A 23,793-nucleotide genomic window follows, 5' to 3' on the forward strand; every position below is an offset into this window, starting at 1 on the left:
GACTGGTTTCCGAAACGCCTGTGGTACCAGCATACCCCGGGGACCTGCGCAGGTGAGGGGGAACGGCGACGGCCAGGAGATCGGCTACCGCTGTTGTACCGAGCGCGGGCAGGGCGGGTGGTTAGATCTTGCAGCATCTGATGGAGTCGCGCGACATCCGCGCGTAGATCCGCCACGTCCTTGGAAATGGCTAAAATGGGGTCAGGAAGAGGAGCCACCGCAGCAATGGTAGGTGAAGCGACGTCAATTGTCTGCCATCCGGGCTAAAGCGTCGAGCGAAGAACCCTCGGCGGAGGCGAGGATCATCTGGACACTGCTGGGTAGGCGGTTGAGAAAGAGTTCCCGGAGAAATGTTTCGTCGAACGAAGCAGCCTTATCACCCAGAAGCTGCTGCATTCTCCTCAGGAGCTGTGTAGTCTTGCGGTCACCAATATCTTCCGCCGAAAGAAGTTGCTGCAGGCGTCGTCGCTCCGACTCTGACGTTCCGTTAATGAGCGCCATTTTGAGTTTGTCGTAGGGGTTTTCTTCGGGGCTCTGTAAGATGATATCCCGGACTTCTATTGCGGTCGGAAGCGGTAAGGCCAACAGGACGTAGTTGAACTTTGCCACTTGAGACGTAATGCAATGAGTGGCGAACTGTGCTTCCACCTGAGCAAACCATACCAGGGGGTCCGCGGGCCAGAACTCGGGCAGGCGGATGTTGACCGATGCAATATCTTGCGGTTGTGCTCCGCCGCCGTGTGTACCGCCGTTGCCGGAATCAGTCGGTGTGGTCATGGCCATGGCTGGTTGCCCCGAGCGTAACTCGAAATGTTCGGGTCACCACTTGTAGCATAGGCTACGAGAGACAGGGAATGGACAACCGTCGATCTCAGAGAACAGGAAAAGAAGTGTTTAATGGCGTGGCAGGAGCTGAGCCCAGCGCATGCTCCCGCGCTTCCTCGTTATCGACTTCCTTGGCCACAAGTCCGCCGCCAATTCTTAATTAATCCCTTGCAAACATATTCCGTTCCCCTATCCCTGTCTACTATGTTGCCACACTGGAGCCCACCGCTACACCAGCCGTGTTCCATGCAGTTCTGTCATTCATCTTACGATTTTTAATCTTTAATCTCATCCCTCACCCTTGATCCTCTCTTTCGCCCACCCGTTCATCCGTGACCTATGCCGTTCGCTGTGTGCCACACGAAGAAGGAGCTTGAACAACCCCAGCAGACGCCTGTGTAACAGCCGACATGCCGACGTATGTGCCGAAGTAGCCGAGTATGACACATCCCAATGTTTTCCCGTGTCACGTGGCTCAATGCCGCTCAAATGCTGCACGTGACGTCATGTGCACGAGCCTCGTTACCGAAAGCGTTTAAAGAGTGTATATTGCTATGAAATGGAAGAAGGTCAATACCTAATCTAAACATATAAAATTTGTAAAATTGAGCGCTCTAATACATTTTTATATCATTTGTTTAACACTACACGAATAACTTGTGAAGCAGCAGTACGGTCCATCGATTTATTGTCCAGCATAGCGCGAGTACATGAGACGGTCGTGCTAAGCATAATGGATTTGGAGGTCGCCATTTTATGAAAGTGAGGGAAGCGTTGGATAGTATGGGTGGTTTGCAACTTCCTGTGAAAATAAAGTAAGGACAGTTGCAATGGTACGTGGACTTACACCTCCTGCCCGAAATTCTCCTGGAGCCGCATAGCGTCAGCATGTTTTCAACGTAAAAATAGGCGGATTTTTAGCGCCTAACTGCACTGATTCTTCGGAGAATGAACAAAAAAAGTACCGCGCACCCTGTAGGGGGTGTACGCACCTGTCAGGCCGCGAACTAATACTATCCCGATATCTTCTGCTCTGAAACCGTGGTGTATTGGAGCATATTTTGCTGTCGTTATTATTTTATTAAATACAGTCGTGCAGCCGAGTTGTCAACGTGGAGGTGCGAAATCACTGATTAAGAAGTTGAACACACAAATCAATTTAATACAACCAAGTACAAAACGTGTGACGACATAATTCGAAGTTACGAGAAAAAGAATCTGCCGTTTGGAAATAAATACTTTTTCAAGTTCTCGCGCGGATTTCATCCATGGTTTCAAACCTGGCTCCCATCTTCATGCAGAAGCCAGACACATTTCACAGTAGTTAGACGATGGGTAAGGGAGCCCTTGTGCGGCGGAATGAGCAGATCTAACAGCATAAGCAGGAAAAAAAAATGTTGTAAACTTCCCAGTCATTATTAAGAAATGTTCGCGAACCTGCGACTTGCGCGATTCCTGTAATTCGATACAATACAATGTGTCTGCACGTTAAAGGTTACGGTTACAGGCTTAACGTTACTTCGCGGAACCAATTAATCTTAATTTTGTAGCACAAACTCTGTTTGTCTCATTCGCATATATGGCACATCGTCATACGAGTCGGTTTGAAAACTACGCTGATTTTATGGTATTAGCGCAACAGTCACGTATTGTTCAGATATAATGAAACCAATTAGACTCCTGTCGAAGGTAACATGCTACCGGTGGTGCATTAGAGCCGAGAAATGTAACTGGAGGTTGAGTCACTGACATTCATCGTATCTAAAAGTCACGAAAACACTTTTCATTAGTTCAGTTGTAAAGCATTGTGAGTAACAATGTCTGTTTGGATTGCAACGTGCGGTAACATTTCTTTGCATGTCAACATAACTTTCCTTCGTGAACAACATATCCCTATCCATATAGCGGCGGTGAAACGATTTTATAATACAGTGATTAAAGGGGTCGGGACACCTTGATAGATGTTGTTCATTACATCATGGACGCATTGTACTGCACGCCACAATACTGAGGAAAAAAAGAATTGTTGTTTTACGTATCATACTTAGCCAGATACGAGCCCTCGAACACACTTCCCAGCGAAGCGCAGACGTCACAGAGGTGCGCTGCCTCATTGCGCTGCGGCGCGCGCTGTGATGTCAGAGCCCCGTGAGTTTCGGTCTTCGCGGTGCCCATTTTCTCCGCTTCTATTACCCCCTTCGCTGTGGAATTTTCAATACAGGCTCACATCGGTGCAAAGAAACATTTTTTTAACGTTTATCTGGCATAACCTGGGATGACCTGTCGCAAACCCTTTAACGGGTGTTCAGCGGTTCAGCGCACCAGGGATATTGCGGAAGCATTTCAAATCAGAAAGAAAGGGCGGTCACTATGCGTCAGCCGTGCATCCCTGGGATTAAGGGGGCTTTAATTGTAGAGTGAAATGTGCCACGTGTAAGATAACAACGGAGGTATTCATAAAAGAAGCCTGTTTGGTTGGTGCACTTGTTGGAAATAATAATAATAATAATAATAATAATAATAATAATCTTTATTAACGCGCCCAAGAACAGCCAAAGCCTTGCTATTGGCGCACGTAGACAATACAGTACTTACAAATACATACACACATACATACAAACATATACAGATTACGCAAAACATAACACATTTAGGACATATTCACAAATAAGAACATAACAGCAAGATATTCACATTGATACATACAGTACAAACATACAGATATACAGTACATGACGCTAAAAAGGAAGGAGAAAAAAAAGAGACTGTACAACTTCACATGTTACTCAGTGAACGCAAGAGGAGAGTTTTGAAAACGTTTGTATGCAGGTTAAAGGCACCAACAGTGGGGTGAACTGCGTTTGTCATTTGTTGAATACGTGCGATCGGATTTGCAGGCGGAATAATAATATTAATAATATAATAGTAATAATAATTTTTTATTCCTTGTCTTGCAAATCAAGGTACAAAGCAGGCCCGCCTAAGCCAAAGTGCTTGTGACCCTGGAATAATAATAATATTAATTTATTTCATGAATGAATACATACGTCTACAACAGGATGAGTCTAAGCCTTATGGCGTGATGTGGGCCGCCATTACCATCGGCCGACAGTGGCTATGTTGCCATGATTCTATGTACTTACATAGAAGAGAATAAACGAAGCAAAGCACACAAAGAAAAAAAATAATGCATTACATACCACATGGACTAAACAGAAGAAGTTGAAGAATATTACTAATGCCAACGTATCGTAATTCTATATGGCGTACAACAATATATCATTCAACAGATGCGCCTATAAATACTACACTTGCATTATGCAAAGGTCATTACTTGTACATCAGCCATCTCTTAATTAATTTCTTTGTACAGCGGTTTGAGGTTTCGTGGAGCACGTGTCCAGGGACAGCACTGGAAACTGTGGGAATATAGTATTTGCTTTGACGTTTGCCATGAATTGTCCGAACTCGCTTTACATTGTATCGTGTAAGACTGATGCGTGTTGCTCGAATTAGGTCTATACCTTTGTCCTGCATTGCTGATTAAAAAATATTGTCAAATAACTATGTACTCGAACAGGTTTTTGAAGGACGAATCCTTCTATCTTGTTATGTGCATTTGTTTTTGTACATCACTAATCATATTGTCTACTCATTCTAGCTGGGTATTGCGAGCAATTTCCGAACAGTGAAATACCGTATTCCAGCACGCTTTCACATAACGATTGGTACACACGATGAACAATAAAAGAACTTTAGCAATATAGACGTGTGTACACACGTCTATATTCCTAAATTTTATGCATGTTCAGAATTAACAGAATGCATTTTTTAAATATATAATTCATATGAGATTTCCATCCCATGTTACTGTATTGTTGACAGATTAGATGAGAATTAGTGAGCCCATCTTTCTTATCATTTTACTCTACCATTCCCCATATCCTTATTTTATTAATTTGCTTTATTTTCCCCAACAAAGTCAACAACTGAGGCCAGTTCTAAAACTCTGCCCCATCGCTTTTGCACTTGAGTGTAACGCTGTGTCGTGTGCTTCAGAAGAGCGCCAACGCTCCTGTGCTTTACAATTAATTCACCCCAAATTTACGATAGATCCCCTCCCTGTATTGCGGCTTTAACATATTCGGAATTCGTTTAATTAACCTGATAATTTGAAATTAACAATACCCTCCACTGTCCTTAACCCTTTACACTGCCACTGTTTTGCGAAGTTGTTTGCGGTAGGCGGGGTACGCCACATGTACCTTACAGGTACCTTACCGCCAGTACCTTAAGCCTGGTTTAGAGGCCGACGGAGCGGGGCGTAACGACGCGCGGCGCGCCGACGCGCTAATTGTAGAACAATTGTAGAACAATGCTCTACATTGTAGAATTGTATATCGTGTATTCAATACGGTGTACAATATCGTGTATACAATGTAATATTGTATATTGTGTAATTGTAGAACGGCGTGAGATGTAGAACAATGCTCTACATCTGGGGGTGGCCAGCGAGCTGTGCACGGCGTGGGCTCCAGTAGACTCGCATTTCCCAACATGACATCGCTCATTGAGCTTTTGATCGAAGCTGTTAAGGTATGGAAGACGACTGATCAGACCAGGGCGATAGGCAGAACTGACTGTTTATTCCAGAGCGCGAGGGAGACCGCGCTTGGTGTCGCGCGGATATGGCCGCTACAGGGCTCCCCCCCCCCCCCCCAGAAACGACAAGGTCGCTCCAGGATACCCGTTTGGGGGGTTTGGGAGCTAGGTCTAGTTGACAGGTGGGGGTGGAGCCTGAAGCGGTAAGAAAGAGAGGCTGAGTGTCGGATTCGGTGAAGGCGGGTTTGAGCCGATCGATGGACACCGTTTCCCGACGACCACCGTGGTCGATGATAAAGTATTTGGGATGGCGTTCGATCACGTGGTGTGGACCAGAGTAGGGGGCTGTAGAGACCGTCGGAGGGCGTCAGTCCGGAAGAAAACTTGAGATGCTGATCGGAGGTGGGGTGAAACGAAGGTCCGATGGGTACTAGGAACTCGAGGGGCAGTTGGTCGAACTCGGGAGAAATGGTCGCGAAGGCGTCCGACATAGTCCGTTGCTGTCAACTGTAGGTTGTCAAGCGGCTGGGGGTCGAAGAACTGGCCTGGAAGGCGAAGGGAGGCCCCATAGACGAGGTCCGCTGGTGTACATTTCAGATCTTCTTTCCAAGCACTGCGAATGCACACCAGTATCAGGGGAAGATATTCGCTCCATTTTGGGCTGTCGTCATAGGACATTATGGCGGCTTTGAGGTGACGATGAAAACGTTCAACAATGCCGTTAGCGCACGGGTGATAGGCTGTGGTGCGACATCGGGTGGTACCAAGAAGCCGAGTGAGGGCAGAAAAGAGTCGTGATTCAAACTGACTTCTCCTGTCGGTGATTAGCTTAGATGGGACTCCGAAGCGGGAGATCCAAGTTGAGATTAATGCTTGTGCGACGGTGTCGGCTGTAGAATCGTGCATCGGGGCCGCCTCCGGCCATCGGGTGAAACGGTCGATGCACGTCAGGAGGTATCTGTAGTTATGAGACGGAGGCAGGGGACCGACGATGTCTATGTGGACATGGGCGAACCTTGCGTCATGCAAGGAGAAGGTCGAGAGGGGGGACGCGGTGTGCCTGTGAACCTTTGCCCGCTGACATGCAAGGCAGGATCGCGTCCAGGTGCGAATGTCGGTGTTCATCGATGGCCAAACGTAATGGGTGGCTACCAAACGTTGCGTGGCTTTGACTCCAGGATGAGAAAGGCCATGAAACGATGAGAAGATGGACCGCCTGAACGGTTTCGGTACAAATGGTCGGGGCGAACCGGTTGCCGTGTCACAAAAGATAGGCTGCTGGATACCGGAAAAGGGGATAGGCTGTAGGCGGAGGGACGAATTGCCGGATCGGATGTGCCTAAGTTCTGGGTCCAGCTCTTGCTTCCTGGCAAGATCGCCGAGATTGATGGGGGTGTCATGGAGGGAAGAGATCCTACTGAGAGCGTCGGCGGGGACGTTGTCGGTTCCTTTAACGTGCTGGAATTCAGCGTTGAACTCAGCCAGGAAGGCGAGATGTCTGATTTCGCGTGGGGAATAGCGAGAGCTTCCAGATTGCTACGCGTAGACCAGCGGCTTATGGTCTGTGAAGATGACGAATGACTTGTCTTCGAGGTAGTAGCGGAAATGTTTAACCGCTGTGAAAGCGGCGAGAAGTTCGCGACTGAAGGTGCTATATTTCTCTTCCGCAGCAGATAGTTTCTTCGAGAAAAAGGCCAGGGGCTTCCAGTGGCCGCCAATACGCTGCTGTAGCACCGCCCCCGTGGCTTGGTTGGGTGCGGCCACCATGAGGGATGTAGGGGCGCCACTTACTGGGTGACTTAAGGAGGCTGCTGAAGCGAGGGCTTCCTTGGCTTGGCGGAAGGACTGCAGGGCTTGTGGAGGCCACGCGAGTCCAGCGGAGTTTGGCGTATGTGCCTTTAGGAGTTCTTCTAGCGGTCGCAGAATAGCGGCACAGTGGGGGACGAAACGACGATAGAAGTTAACCATGCCAAGGAACCGGCGGAGCTGGCGGATAGTTGTGGGCAAGGGAAAATCCTGGACTTGCTTGACCTTGCTTTCCAGTGGAGAAAATCCGTGCGCGTTGACCTTATGGCCCAGAAACTCCAGCTCAGGCACGCCGAACTCGCATTTATCGACGTTGATGAGCAATCCATGGTCAGATAGACGTCGGAATAAGATGCGGAGGTGCTCCGTATGTTGGTCGGGAGAAGCACTAGCAACCAGCAAATCGTCGAGGTAGGCAAATACAAAAGGAAGGCCGCGCGTGATGTTGTCGATGAACCGTTGAAAGGACTGTGCCGCATTTCGTAGGCCGAAGGGCATCCGGAGGAATTCAAAAAGCCCGAAGGGTGTTACAATCGCAGTTTTCGCGATGTCTTCCTCGGCCATGGGTATTTGATGGTATGCCTTGGTTAAATCGATTTTTGAAAACGTTGTTGCTCCTGAAAGGCCGGCGGTGAAGTCGGATATGTTGGGAAGAGGGTAACGGTCGGGAAGTGTTGCCAAGTTTAAGGCGCGATAGTCTCCGCATGGCCTCCAGTTGCCATTTTTTGGGGGGACCATGTGAAGAGGTGACGACCAAGTGCTGGAAGACGGTCTGACGATACCAAGCGCGAGCATATGGTCGAATTCCTGTCGCGCAATGGCCAGCTTCTCGGGGCTCAGACGACGTGCTTTGGCCAAGACCGGCTGACCCCGCGTGACGATGTGGTGCACGACAGGGTGCTTGACGGGTTTCGTCCAGTCGCAGGGGACAGTCATGGATGGAAAGGCATGGCAGGAGCTCCGCAGAGGCGGTGTCCTGAGGGCGGGGTTTAGTAAGACCTGCCGGTGGTATGCACGTTGAAACGCCGTTCACAGAGAGGCCTGTAAGGTTGTCTAGCAACACACACCTAGAGACATGAACCATAAGGTTATTGTGCGCTAGGAAACCGCTTCCTAAGATGCAGTGCGTAGTGTCTGCCACCAAAAAGACCCAGTGGAAGACACGACGTAGCCCAAAATCCAGAGGCAAGGATCGGCGGTAGTACACTGCAATGCGGGAAACATTTACTGCGGTCAAATACATGATAGGGGTACGTCGTCGATTTTGGCTAGATGCGGGGAGAACACTAACTTCAGCGCCAGTATCAACAAGGAAATTCTGGCTTCCGGACCGATTTTTGAGATAGAAGAGCCGACCGTGCCGCGTTGACTGGGGTTTCCTGGTCGTCGTTAGGAGTCCCCTGTGAAGTTTCCCTGCCAGCGGCATGGTGATTCGCAACGTCGTGCCCTGCGGCCGAAACGACGGTGGTACCAGCAGACTGGACGACGGTTGGATGACTATGGTGGTGTTGGAGAGCGTACTATTCTGCGGGACTGTCCAGCACGGCCAGGGGAGTGGCTGTCGTGGCGCGTGGGTCTGTTGAAGGCGTCGGCGAGCCGCTTTATTTCATCACGTAAAGCGATGAGTTCCGAGTTCTCCGAGGACGCCGATGAAGAGGTGCAGGTACCGCAGGCTTCGGGTGAGGATTGCGGATGGGTGCTGTTCACCGCAGAGAGAGTGTGCGCAGAAGCTTGCCCGGATGCAATTTCCGTTACCTTGTCGGCGCGTGCTGCGAGCGACGGAAGGTCGATGCCGTCCGAAGCGGATAAGACCAGGTGTACGGACGGAGGCAGTCGAGAAAGAAAAAGCTCGCGAAGGAGCTTGGGGTCGAAGGTGGAGCTTCCGATCAAATGCTGCATCTGATGAATGAAACTGCATAGGATTGCTACGTGATCGATCATCGTAGCAAGGCGAAAATATTTTACGGCCCACAGTGGCGCAATCGGCACCCACCTCAATATTTGTGCGTGGCGCATTGACCTGTGACGAAGGAGCCTGAGTGTAAATCACGTACATGGTCCGCAGTATGTTGGTACGTACTTTAATAGCGGAAGCTTTCACTCCATAGAAAATATTTCCGCAGCAAGTTCTTTTGTTAGTACATAATACACAAGATACAGGCAGTGGAGTTTACGACAGTATGTGAATTAAGCGGCGTGAGCACAAGAGCATATTTTAAATACCGTTATCACTGCTTGCGATTCATATTTAGGTGTCCAAGGACACTACAAGGGATTGGTGTTGATGGACAACGTTAAGTAGTTATAGATGTAGCTAAAATACATTGCAGTTATTAAAGAAGCACTTTTCACTACTCCCTGAAAAGTGGTTGAACTACTCCATCGCCAAGAAGTTAGTAGTAGTTAAACTAATGTAGAAGTAGTTAGTGACCATCACTGGGTACTGATATGACTGCTTTCCCACTTCGAAACGTGAAAATCTCCGGTGCTGTTTTCGTTGCGCAGCGCCGAATCGCGTCGGACTATGATCCCGGCAGGATAAGAAAGCCTGGCGTAGCGAACGCTGGCTGTCGGCGCGCAGCGCGGGCAGCCATGGGCGAAGACTACGTCGGACTCTAAACCATCCTTTACACGCAAAGACGACGTGCCTCACCGTTTCTATATGGCCGCAAAGCTCGCAGTCCATTCTGTTCTGCTTTTTCCCCGCAGATAAAACTCATCCCTCACTGGTATGACCTCGTGCGCCACTTAACATACGAAACTGTGTATTCTTTTACAACCTTCCGCTGTTATCGTATAATTCGCTGTATACTTCTGCGACTGAGCTTCCGCTGCGCTCTTCTCTAACCTTTTCTATTACGGCGATGTGTTGCTTCCCTGCTGGCTGGACACATTGGACATATGCGAGATAATCTGAACAAAAGCAGAGATATTTAACTCTGGACGAATACCCGAGCGGACTACACCTGCAGTTAGGGCAGTTCTCCATATGAAGGTAAATATTTGTGGTGTTTTCAAGAAACTTGTGTAGATTATGGAAGCAAACTAACGTCGTCTATTTAGTGATGAAAGATGGAAGTCACTGAAAAGGTTAGCCAGCTGTAGGACTCGAACCCACATCTTCTGGATTGCCGGTCCAGGGCTCTACCAATTGAGCTAAGCTAACACACATCCCCAGCGACTTCCAAGGGCGCGTCATCTGAAGGAACAAACCAACCACTCTCTCACTCATCCCCCTTCCACTCTTACATTTTTGTCACTCATACACACAATCATACGACGGGATTGACGCAAGCGGCAAATGTTGAACATGAGAGAACTGATGTTCCGAGGATGGAACAACATAGAAAGCATTTGTCCTTTCTATGTTGTTGCAGCATCAGAACATCACTTCTCTCATGTCTTTTTAGTGTTAACTGATGTTCTATTGCTGTTGTACCACTTCATGATCTTACATATGGCATACTGCATTCTTGCTGTGCAGTCCCTCATGTTGTGGCAAGGAATAACCAAAGCTGTGTTATCCTCATATTGAAATGGTTTGTCATTTAACTGCGCTTGAGCAATGTCACTTGTGTATATGTTAGAAAGTAATGGCCCTAAAACGGGACCGTGGGGTACTCCATGTTTTATTGGAAATGTATTACTTCTAAACCCACAAACTGAAACTACTTGCTGTCTGCCGGTTCAATAATTAACTAATAGAAACTGAACTAAACTGAATGAAATTAACTAAGGAAGGGGCCTCTGACACCATGGTTATCTAGTTTACATTACAAAATATCATGTATCATTGTGTCGGAAGCTTTACTTAGATCTAGCAATAAGCACAGTGCTATCCTATTGTCACCAATAGCTGATGATACGATATCATCAAAATCTTCAAGTAGAGAAATTGTGCTTTTTCCTTCTGTATACCCACATTCAACTGAAAAGTTTAAGTTTCTAGTTCAATTCACAAACGAACAAAAACAAACAAACAAACACTTGCAAACAAACAAACACTTACAAACTTTTCTATAATATTAGCGATAACTGATATTATCGATAAGGGCCGATAATTTGTTACGTCCTTATTCTTACCGCCCTTGTACAATGGCCTAATAAGGGCTGTTTTGAGTTTGTCTGGAAAGATTCCTGTTGCAAGGACGCCATTACATATACAGAGCAGTGTTTTCTTGGAAGTGTATTGTTGTTCCACAATATCTCTCGGGCGAATGTTGTCATATTAGGGGCCTTTGCCCACATCAACTGTACTAATAACTGCATTCAGGTCCTTCTCCCTCGGAGGCAAGTATGCTGAATTAGGGCTGGATATTCCGTGATACTCAAAAGTTCCCCGAATCCGATCTAATTGTACGCTGTTCAATTGACTTTCAAACGACTTGCCAAGTTTTCTGACAGTGTCTTGAAATCATTTATGCTACCAAAATTAGCTGTTATGGTGTCGTCCATGCTGCTTTTTGGTTTATGTCTGAAAAGTTTACTTATTGCGGACCACGTTTGCTTTACATTGTTAGCTCCACATGGGACACGGCTCAAGTTCGGTTAACAACTTTAATTAACTAATAAGTCCGCACAAGCTGTTACAGAGATCACGCACTTGCGGCCGCGCTTCGCGCTGTCAGGTCGTCGTTCTCTACTTTTTCCTTGAGTGCGCATCAATGCGCCTGTAGCCTGTCTTCTTTGTCTTCTACACTCGGCCGTCCTAAATCCTCGTTAAGAGCACACAAACAACAACAACAACTTTATTTTCGGCCTTGGAGAGTGGGGAGTTTCATCGCAACAGGCGATACTCTACCTTTCACATCCAACCTCCTCCACAGCTGCGGAACTCTATGCCATCCTTTCCTTTCTACAACACATCGCTGATTTTCCACCCCGGGAATGGGCAGTCTTTACAGACTCCAAATCTGCACTTCAAGCAATTGAAACTTCCGGCATACGAGGCCCATCCGCACCCCTAGTCACAGACGTGTTAATGGCTTACCACACTATCTACGCCGCAGGCCACAGGCTAGTTCTCCAGTGGGTTCCAGCCCATTGTGGTGTCGTGGGGAACGAGCAGGCCGACAGCGCCGCAGAAGCAGCACTCTCGTCTCGGAACCGGACCCGTATTGTTCTGCTCAGAGGCGACCGCCGTTCAATTCTGCGACGTCTAGTGACACCCCTGGCTTCCCGCCAACGGACAACCGACATTCTTCCCCCCTCTATGTTGAACAGAGTTGATCCCACGCTCGCTTTCCGCATGCCACGAAACACATCTCGTCAGGATGCTGCCTTAATCCACCGCATGCGCCTCGATGTGGCCTTTACAGCTCAGTGGCGTTACCGCTTGAGACAAATTGATTCTCCCACCTGCTGCCACTGTGGTGCTCTTGAGGATCTGGAGCACATTCTTCTTCATTGCCCTCACTACGAACCTTCCTGAACCACACTCTCCGAGTCTCTTCGTCAGCTGGACTCTCGCCCTTTCTCCCTACCGAAATTGCTTGGTCCCTGGCCCAATCCAGCCCAGCAACGCTCTGCGCTCAAAGGTCTTCTGACATTTCTGGACACCATCGGACTTCGATCGTTATTGTAAAGGGGCACGTTATTTTATTCCCCCCATTACACAAAACGAGAACAAAAGTCTAGGCACACCCAAAAAGAAGCATTACTTCATAAAGCGTAGTCCCTCAGTCGTGCAGGAACTGCTCGCGTCCTATGGAGGCGTCTTATTGCAAGAGGCTCCTGGTGCGGACTCTCATTACCTTCTGAACTGTCATCGTCGTCAAGATGAGATACGGAAGACGTAGTGGACCACGGCTTTAGCTGAGACACATGCGCAGTTGTCGCAAATCAACTTCGCGAATGTTAGTCAAGTTCTGCTACTCGATATGTATCTGCGGGTAGCACGCCGGTTATCACCAAAGGGCCTCTATATTTCGGCTCAGTTTTTGTCGGCTGTCCAGCGTGATAACGGGTAAGAGTGTGCGGTTTACCCGCTCAACCTGGCCATTGGCTTGAGGATGACGCGTAGAGTTTAGCACATGTCGTATGGCCCTTGTGATGCAGAATTCTTCAAATGCCTTCGATGTGAAACAGCTTTCTCTGTCTGTAATGATGATGGAGGGCAGTCCTCTTTCAAGAATCAATTCTTCCAAAGCTCGCAGCACATGCCTGGCTGACGTGTCTCTAGTTGCAAAATGTCGTACAAACTTCGTCAAATTGTCAACAATTTGCTGGCTTCGTCTCTTACTTGGGATAAATGGACCCACATGATCTAAGTGCACAATCTCAAAGGGCCGTTTACCAGAGGGAATGGGATTGAGTAGCCCTTCTTTTTTCCCACCAGGAACCTTGTTGAATATACAATCGAAGCACTGAGAAATGTGCTTACGCACGTAGTTGCGCATGCCGGGAAACCAGTCTCTTGAATTTTTGCAACAGTTCGGTCCACTGCATTGTCGATATCTTGGAGGAGCTTGGACGCTAAGAAGACCACACGGCGTACGGAGAACCTGACGATGAAACGCCAAACGGACTGCACATAGTGCTCGTTCTGATGTTAACAGTTATAAGTGCTTACATTGATGCTTCCATTACTATTAATTAGATGTTTTATTTCAGGAGCTAGGAGAACCTGGGAAAGGGCAATCAGGGCAAGAAGAGTCTAGAAAGGAACGATTGGTTAAGAGGAAAGGGGTACATGTCACGACCTACGTACATGGGCGGAAGTGCAATGGCGTAGCCAGACCTCCAAGGTAGGGGGGGGGGGGTTCGATACGACAACTCCCCCCCCCCCCCCCCGCTGATCCCGTGTGTGACAACACACACATACTTCTGCACACTGCAAACTACGGATGAGAAAAAAAGTGATTTGGACATTCACAGTACGATTACATGTGTAGGCTGTCATGACCAATGAAGTGGTGTCACGAGATTGGAAGTAGGTTGAAAAGCTCATACTTTGAAAACCATTCAAGAGTGCCGCTTAGATAGACGCCATGAACTGCAACAACTTTCGCGATCCTCACACTGATTCCCCACCCCCCACCCCATATGTTCTCCTCGGGTTTGCACGATTTGTGTGGGTCGGTCCGTGGCAGGTAGGTCCGTAGCCCCTCCATGGCTACGCCACTGCGGAGGTGTCATCTTCTCTGAGAAAATACGAGATGTGAGGATATCACCAAAACGCCACGATTCCTGCGGTCCGTGGGTGCATCGCACAGTCAACACAAACATATGCCTGTGTTGACTCACTGTGGCGCAATGAGTGATTACACGTGTCCTACTCAGTACGTGAGAGATGTATCGATTATTTCTTTATGCTCAGTGTATGCTCATAGCAGAATAAACAATATTTAATTGAACAGTATGTGCTTTTCTACGCATTACTTTCGGTCATGCATTCAGTGGTCCCAGCTACTAACTGGTTGGATCTGACACCACTTAGCAGAGGAAGGGGGATGAACGTGTAGTATAATGCTATTATTGGGAAAAACTCACGTGACCTCTAGCATCGGGCCAATCGTTAGACGTCGGTTGAGTAACTTTTTGATTGACTTTTTTTTCTCCCTGGGTGACGTGCGGCGCTGGCGAGGCTTTCCCTTTCTCATCTGTTCTCACTCTCTCTCTCTCCTGCGCTTTGGCGGTTCTGAGTAGTTGTGGATTTTCGTTCGCGTCGAGTGAAATAAATAACAAAGCGCGGAAGCGTTGGCTGTTTGTGTTTTCGGGATAGGTGTTTCCAAATCCCAAACATGCAGTCTGCTGTAGTTGCACCGAACACGGACATGACATGGACATTGTTCCTGAAGTTCGAGTGATATGCAACTTTGAACTCACTGATAGCTGATGTCTCACGTGAAAGAGTTCAAAGTAACAACAGTATATTGACTCCACAGGTATGCGCATTCACAGATTCAGCATGACAGAGGACATGTCCATATCCCTTTCCTGCTTGTGTATGCGTCAGGTTGACCCGTCACGAAGGTACTTGTGCAGCGGGCTATGCTAAGCGGCAGAATGGAATAGGAGCTGACTTAGCTGCCATCGAGTGGGTAGCGGAAAAGCGCAGTATTGGTCCTTCTTGAATCGTTGTCGCACCAAGCAAGCGAGGCAGACCCGCAGGCCTTCCAATTATCTATCACTGAATTGACTTGCAGAAGTATCCAGGAGGCCCCGAGTTTTTCAGCGTCAATATCGACAATATGTTAAAGGGACCGAAAAGTGAATATAAACCTTTCGAAACCTCATCTTCAGCGAAATGCTTGAACCTTCAAAAGTTAAAATGTCAAAGAACTCCGCTGAAATCGCTGTAGTTTTTCTGTAATCGAATTTTCCATAATTGCATGTCCAGGGACCTAGTTGGAAACCGAGCAGTCTGTCAACAATTGCATGACCCCGCGCCATCTGTCGAGGACGCATGTAATACGCGCGCTTCCGGTCGCTAATCCGGCGAAAACGAAAATGGCAGTGGGCATTTGTGACCACTTTCTACGCCGAGAATGTCGAGCCTCTTGAACATGAGTGCGCTGGAATTCCGCATTCGAGAACTGTCGCTCACAGAACTTCTGTTCGTGCGTTAGCGTGCTGGAATGTGTGTGCCACTGGTGTGTGCTTCGCAGTAGAAGATTCCTCGTCCAAATATTAACCGGAGTCACATTCGTCTTCACCAGTAGCTCATCGTGCTGTGAACATGGACTGCTTTGTGAAATTTCCATGTATCAGGAAGAAGCACCTGCGTAAGCCGAAACAAGCGCTGTTTTTTCGTCGTGCAGGTGTTCATGTGTGAAATGCAAACCGACGGATACTACGGATGGATACTACGGTTTTTGCTGCCGAGAGGTAAAGAATGCGTGTGGAAAGCAGACCGACAATTGCATCACGATTAACAAATACTTCGAAATACTGTGCCTTGGCACCGAAGTACTGCAAGTGTCTTTTACATACATCCGAGAAACCGAAGTGCATTGCTACATACGCGGCAGAGCCGTATTTTTTACGCGCTACTTGAACGGCAAACTGGACGGAAACCCCTTATTTCTGCAGGAAATTCCGTTATATCACCTGTCAGCCATTCACAAGAAGTATATGGGGTGCTCCGAGAAAGTACAATAGAAAGTACTCCACTGGATCTCGATCTGCATCGTGCATTCTATTAGGGATGCATTCCCATCAGTGCGCAGACTTGTAGAAATGTTGATGTCAGCAAATTTTCATTTCTTGCTTGCTGCCAGTTTTTTTTTATTGCTTTTTCTTTGCTGTCACAGCATATTATAATTATTAGCTTGTACCTGGAGGGTTAAGTAACCTGGGGGCTAAGTGATCCTGAGGGTTAAGTAGATTATACTCATGTCTTGTATATATGAGCAGTAAATAAGATAATTTTCAGCAGTGTCATTCAGCCGAACTGTGTTCATAGCCTTTTAATATACTTCTTATTGACCACGTTTCCAAATGTCAATTAATATTTGAACCAAGATTGGGATTTAACACTTGATTAACTCTGTTTTACTAAAAGGAGTACTTGTAACTGATTCATTATCACGTCACCAACTAACATTTGTAACGAAGGACTTGAGGGCAGGCTTCAAGTATTACCAACCCTTCGGATATGGATTCAAAGTCAACCATGCAGCATTGGTGTGCATAATAGTAAAAAATGATGAAATAATTTAGTGCATAAGTTCTCTGTTACTGTAATTGAGATGTACTTTCGTAAAGTACTTTTGACAGCCCCACAAACTGCAACTGGCTTCAGTGTACACGACAAATGCATTGTAACATTTCACTGAAATATAATGTAAGAGCAGAAGCAATATTTTGTCACAACTCAAACTATATCTTTCTTTTTTATTGTCCAGAGATTAAGGACACAGAGTAGGACTTCTTGCCCTCTGATGTTTTGATGTACTTGATAGAGTTGTAAAACCTGCAACAAAATAAACAAGAGAAGTATAAACAGTTTTGTCTTTCCCTTTTGAATTTAACAAGCAATTCCACCATGTGTGCACTTTTGTATTGTCTGTTGATGAGAAAATTACAGGAACAATAATGCTGCAGATAGATCAAACAATGACCTGTCATCTTCATGAAGATGAGAACTTTTCTTCGCGCATGCTAAGCAAGACAAAAGAAATGTACAATGAAGGTTGTACAAAAACACAAAATCTCCGTCGACTAAAATTTTATATATGTGGATGGTACCACATCGTGTAGTTTCCATCCAAAAGTAGGACTAGGCAAGGTTGTTCGGTTGTTGTTGGTAAGTTGTCGGCATGTTGATGTGCTATACCGTTATAGCACATCAATATAGATGAGGGGCGAACACAGTAGACAGCGTGATGGCTGCAAACTCTCAATTGAAGATTTATTCAACAGAACAAGAAACTGAAAGCAAAAGTAGAAAAAGGCAGTGCCCATGCAACGCAGGAGCAACTTAATCTAGGAGAAGGTAAGATTGGGAGAGCAATAAGGAGAAATGACCCTTGTGTCCGAGATAGGGGAACTCTGCAAATTTAGGACCAATATGATGTAGCCTTGCATGGCTCACTGCAGCTGTGACACGCTTTGAACAATTCCAGTAGTGGGGCTTCAAAGACAAGGAACTTTCGCTGTTTCACTGGGCATTCAAGTGTAGAGGATGCATCTCTAGAAAATTAATTAGCGTTCCTTAGTCATAACTACACCTGAACAGGAAGATTCTTCTACCCTTCAAAGAAGCTAGTAGTTCTCATCGGTTTCTTCTCCTGCTTTTGATGTCATACTAATGTACTGCATCTGTCCAAAGACGCCAAAAATGTCACGAAGTCTGCAACATGTAACAGATCTAGTGATTCCATCTGTGGACTTTGCATACACTCTAAATCTTTTCACACCTTTAAAGGTGTAATAACGTGCATGGCGCACGCATTTTTAGGTGTAATTTTGGTAACATCATAATGGAGCACGATTTCGCACAAATTTTCTTTACTCGAGTGTTGTCTATCGTCCAAAAATTCAGTTTTGCAACATCTCAACATTGTTCAACAGTATTGTAGACACTTGCGCGTGCTCGATTATCGATAGCGATGCATATATGCATTAGCTCGTACCTACGATATCCAAGACATAATGGAAGCAAGATTTGCACTGACACTTGATCTTTAGTAATGCTTTCTGAATTTTGTAAAATATCATCCTGGAGATGCAATGTTACGCAACCAGGTTGAATGTGCATAGCGCACACCTTTAAAGGTGTGAAAAAGTTTAGAGTGTACCTGCTTTCAGCTATTTCTGTCATGTCAACTTGAGTGCCTGGATCACACACACACACACACGAAGCAGTCTGGCACCACTTCAACACTGGAAGGCCCTTAAAATCCAATTTGTTCATGTTGACAATGCTCAGTACGGGACAAGTAGGATAACATAAGTTACATGGAATTGCTATATTATAATTTATACATGTGTGACATCTGTACATACCAAAGAGGTTGTGTTGAACTCGTCACCTCAATGAAGCAAAATCACTGGTTATTTAATGGCAGTTTGCTTCGGACGTCTTCGCAATTCGCCTTCTACGTCATCTTCGTGGTCACCGACAGGAAAATGAGCTCAGCACACACGACGCGACTGCTGTATCTAATAGCAGAGTGCTTGGAACCACATTCGTTTTCGCGCACTCTCCTGTGGAATCTTGTGGTAGGAAACGCCCGATGTCGAAGATGAACGAAGATGATTTTTGCATCCCCGAACACCAAAACTACGCCATGCGATCTCTCGAATACATGACACAGCAGCCACAGATATATCATTCACTTCCATTTTCTGCTTCGCGCGACCAGCATGACCACCCACGACGTAGACAATAAACCACAATAAACGCGATAACACAGACGGCCCAGCAGATGGCGTTGCGGATCGTAGCTCCTATAGTGGCGGGAGTGGCGGAGTAGCTGAATGCTTTATTAGCGCTTTATTAATGTAGAAACTATGGAAATGAGCGTCATTTTTTAAAATGGCGTTTAGCTGTAAGATAGTGTGCGTCAACCTTGTTCTCTCCAAAATCAACTCTCACGTGGTAAGGGTTGACATATCTCTGGGAGCCCTGGACCCGAAACCCAAATTGCTTTTTTTCGCCGTTCATCGGCAGCACCGTCCACGTTCCGGCAATCTTCAAAATATTTATACGTAAAACATATGCTGAATTGAGAAGTAATGCTTTCTGTGTGTTATCAAACAATGATGTTGTGCGCGATAGTGGGCAAAACTATGGGGGTTACTTTTCACATTTCAGTCCCTTTAAGGGAAGGACACTAAAAACCATCCAAAGCGGTACCGGCATGGACGCTCTGCTTGCGTCCCTGCTGCACCAACCATATTTCGAAACTTTACGCCGTGGTCCTCCGGCACCGCCGACACGGCGTCACCCGGCTCCCACAGCTTCCCATAGAGCCCATAGTTTGAGGTAATTCAGGCAACACTGGGCATGCAACCAATGAAAATGAACTATGATGCCTACCATTCGGCCAATCAGGAGTCCCTGATTTTGGCTCGCCTTTCGAGTTTGGCTCGCCTTTCGGCCCGGTCCTGGCTACCATCGACTTTTACTTTTACTGGTTTTCATGCCAGACGCTCGTTATTCCGTATTCCAAAACAACAAGGCAAATTTTGGACAAAATACACATTTATTTGAAATATCGTAGTGACTCAATAATCTGACACAAATATTCACCGTGCGTACTGAGTCCAAATCGTAGCGTTCGCAGCCCCCCACAGCTCTCGCAAAATCTGTATCAAAATGCGTGTTACTGCGCACGGAGCAATCCGTGCCTTTGGTCGGACGCCACAAGCGTGTCCGGGGTTGCCAGAATTTGAAAACGGCACTTCGCGCTTCCTCGCCTGCGTGCATGCCATGGTGCATGCGTCCTCCTTCGGCGGTTTCATGTCAAATCTGAACGGTGGACGCCGCGCTGGCGGTGTCTTTCTTTGGGAGGCAAGTGCGTTCGCCAATCGCCGTTTTATCAGTGTATTATGGTGTCTTTGATCGTGTTGTACTGTTTCACGCCACAAGCATCGGTCTACGAACAGCCAATCGGATTTCAAACTGAAGTGTTGTCGTGAATTCTGGGTCGATGAACAAGTTCGAGCACCGTCAGATCTGCATGGCGGTGACAAGAAAATACGATTCATGAAGCAGCATTTTATGTTTGACGTGTAGCAGGCAAGGACATGATGATCAAGCGATTGTGCGCAAGTATGTGACAGTTGTTCGTTGCTGGGAATAAGCTCTGTCGATATGCGTGTTTTGCAAGTTTGAACTTTGTGCTTCCAGTGTGCTAGGAAGCGCTACGCAATGGATTCAGTACGCTCAGTGCATGTGTTTGTGTCAACCTACCGTTTGTGTCAGTATAATGACTCTAATAAATTTCTGTTCATTACGACACTTTTCACAGTTGTTTGGGAATCACGGAATACCTTTACGACGCGCATGAAAGCTAGTAGACTTAGAGGTGAGGGGTAGCCGGTACAGGCCAGTATTGAAAGCAGAAGTCAGCAACAGCCAGAACCGGTCGGGCTGCGAGCCGGACGGAAAGACTTGTGATTGGAGGATTGAGGAAGCAATCGCTGCACTCTCGTTGGTCGTGTGTCCAGTGTTGTGTGAATTTAGCTATACTATGGGCTCTATGGGGAGTTGGTGAGAGCTGGCGTTCGTTGACCAAGTTCGAACTCGCAAAACACACACACAGTCTACTCCTAGAAGCGCGCGACGCTCACACGAGTGCATGTGATTTCACGGTGAGTATCTCCTTTCGTTGGTTGGTTGCAGTGCGAAGGTTACAACGAAGCGGGAAATGCTTGTCGCACGGACACCGGATCTGTCTCCATTGTGACTGCATTCGAAAATACGACGGCACTCACAGGTGTTCCTCTGGCGTCAGCTCACCACTGCATTCCAGTTCTGAACTCCGTCGGAAAAATCACAAGACCCGCTGAGTCACTTTGACACAGGAACAAATCTGCGAAAAGACATCTCTTAGAAGAATGCGGTCATACGGTGCTGTCAACTGACATCGTCGAGACGCCGCTGCCGCTTCTCTCTCTTCTCGTCTCGTAACCAGGCTCCAACAGCTCCCCATAGAGCCCATAGTTTGAGATAATTCACACAACACTGGGCACACGACCAATGAGAGTGCAACGTTGTAGAAATTATGCAATGCCAGTCGGCCAGTCAGGTTCCTTACCTTTGGCTGAGCTTCCGGCCGGTTCTGGCTACCATCGACTTCTACCGGATTTCACGCCTAACGCCGTTACCCGATATTCAAAATAATTGAAGCTTCGTTTGGCTAAAAGAAATATTTATTTGACACAAAGCACTGATTCAAAGATCTGAAGGCGCTCTGGGTGCACTGTGAACACAAAGTCCACTGCGTTGTTGACGCACTGTAACTAAGTTCGAACTTGAAGCAAAACGAACACAGCCCTCGAAATCCGACACGGCCCGAGCGTGTTCTTCACTCTCCAACCGCTCCAACTCACGAAACGTTCCAGTTCCGGAGTTGGTAGACTGTTCGTGGGATAATAGTCGTGTCCAGGAACAGCACAACACACGTTGAATCACATCGACGCATGAATAAACCAGCGAACATTTCTACAAACTGTTCTGCCGATTGACATCACTGAAACACGGAACACAAGGGGACGCCGTGCCGGCCGATTTTATGATGAGCATCTTCTTTCGTTGCTTGCAAGGCGGAATGCACTTGTGTGACACGTAGCCCTCAAAATCCAACGGCGAACGAACGCGTTCTTCACTCTCCAACCGCTCCAACCCACGAAGCATTCCAGTTCCGTAGTTGATAGACTGTACGTGGGATAATAGTCGTGTCCAGAAACAGCACAATACGCGTAGAATCACAAACTGTTCTGCCGATTGACATTACCGAAACACGGAACACAAGACGACGGACGCTGTGCCGGCCGATGCGAGCTATTTCGAAACTATGCTGAAACTGTTGAAACGGCCGCGGGGACGCTGCACGCACATGCGCGCGTAGAAAATACGATTTCAAAACATTGTCGAGCAATCGAAGCGCGCACACAATAAAGGCCAATGAGCTTGCAACGTTGTAGGTTGGCGTAGCGGTACATACTCTACAGCCGCATCCTCGGTTATCTGAGGAGGACTGTCGTAACTGCCCGCCAGACCGGCAGCCCGCGAAAGAATGCTGTTTTGAAACTTTGCCAACCAATCGCGGAGCGCGCAGTCTCCTTCGTCCAATGGATATCAACTATGATGCCTGACGGAGTAATACCACGTGTTTATGACGTGCAAATTTTTTTAGAGCCGCGAAGATGGGGAGCTGTTTGAGCCTGGTGTCACCCGCTTGCGCGCGCCACGGAAAGTTCATAATTTCAAACCGACCAATCAGCACTCGCATGCCGGGGGAGCGGTCACAGAAGCCAATGGGCTGGTGAGGGTGGAGAAGCCGCGCTTTGACGTAAAAATTCTTACGTTTCATGACGTTTGATGATGTGAAAAGTTCGCAGCACCTCACTTTAGTCCGCAAAGGAACCCGCGAGTTTCATCCCCTTTGCAGAGGGGACCACTGGATAAATTCCGTCAGGGTCGTGTTCCACTTCAAGTGGGACCATCATGAAACTGGTTCCACTTTTAGCTGGTCCCAGTCAGTGAATGGTTCCACATTCCAAGTGGTTTCTGTCCAATGATCCACTTTGGAGTGGTCCCACTCCAGGTTTTTGCCTGGAATAGACAATATACAATACACTCTGGACTCTGTCACACAGGTTAATGCAGATCAATGAAGTTCCTGGAGACAGTAGAAACTTAGCTAGCAGCGGTGGGAAGTCCTTGAGGTAGTTAGGCACAGTCCTCGTCCGGAAGGAGTCTTCGGCGATTTCCTTTGATGTCGTATCACTTCACACAAACACAACACTTCTTGATACAGTTCTACCTCAATTGCGGTACTGGCCCTAACTTGTAGATCCCGAACTTGGGGAAAACACTTTCGTTCACGAACAACGACTCGGCCTACGCTCCTTGGACCTTCCCTCATGCAAGAGTGTCGCCGCTACCACTTTCGATACAACTTTCACTTTTGTCAGACGGCGCCCACGGAACGAGTGATCTTATTCCCTTCGATCCCTTCTTTTAACACCGCGAGGCAAGGGGCTTTCTACGGTGTCCGTACGACGTGGCCCACTTACGCCAGTCACAAATGGTGGTGGTGGTGCTGGTGGTGGTGACGAAAACCAGCTTGTATGTGGGCTGCGTCACGACTGTGGCCAGGATTAGATGAGATGGTGTGATAACAGATGAAGGAATGATGACGGCCGAAAGGTAAGACCTAGGGCGTCACTGCAGAGTTGACGAGAAGTCCGAGCACTACTCATAGTCTTTGGCGAGGCCAGATTCCTGGAGAAAGCAGACGGGGCTGCGAATTTTGGAGTGTCTTTCCGTGAAACAGCCTCTGGGATGTAGGACGTCATCTACCGTACAGTTCCTGCAATGACCAAGGCATTTCTTCCGCACCGCAGCATATGCACAGCAATGCAGTAGGATGTGTTCGGTGG

General features: G+C 47.3%; 1 protein-coding gene across 1 annotated transcript; it reads right to left on the bottom strand.

The window, feature by feature from the left end:
• Positions 1-243: 243 nt before the first annotated feature.
• On the bottom strand, positions 244-783 carry LOC135374557 (uncharacterized). Its single transcript, XM_064607497.1, has one exon. It carries the CDS (start codon positions 781-783, stop codon positions 244-246), a length of 540 nt encoding a protein of 179 aa, XP_064463567.1.
• Positions 784-23,793: the final 23,010 nt, after the last annotated feature.

The sequence above is a fragment of the Ornithodoros turicata genome, unplaced genomic scaffold (genome assembly GCF_037126465.1).
Source record: "Ornithodoros turicata isolate Travis unplaced genomic scaffold, ASM3712646v1 Chromosome76, whole genome shotgun sequence".
Taxonomy (NCBI): domain Eukaryota; kingdom Metazoa; phylum Arthropoda; class Arachnida; order Ixodida; family Argasidae; genus Ornithodoros; species Ornithodoros turicata.

Excerpts from the sequence above, each read along its gene's own strand:
- LOC135374557 (XM_064607497.1), bottom strand. The coding sequence starts at position 783 with ATGGCCATGACCACACCGACTGATTCCGGCAACGGCGGTACACACGGC.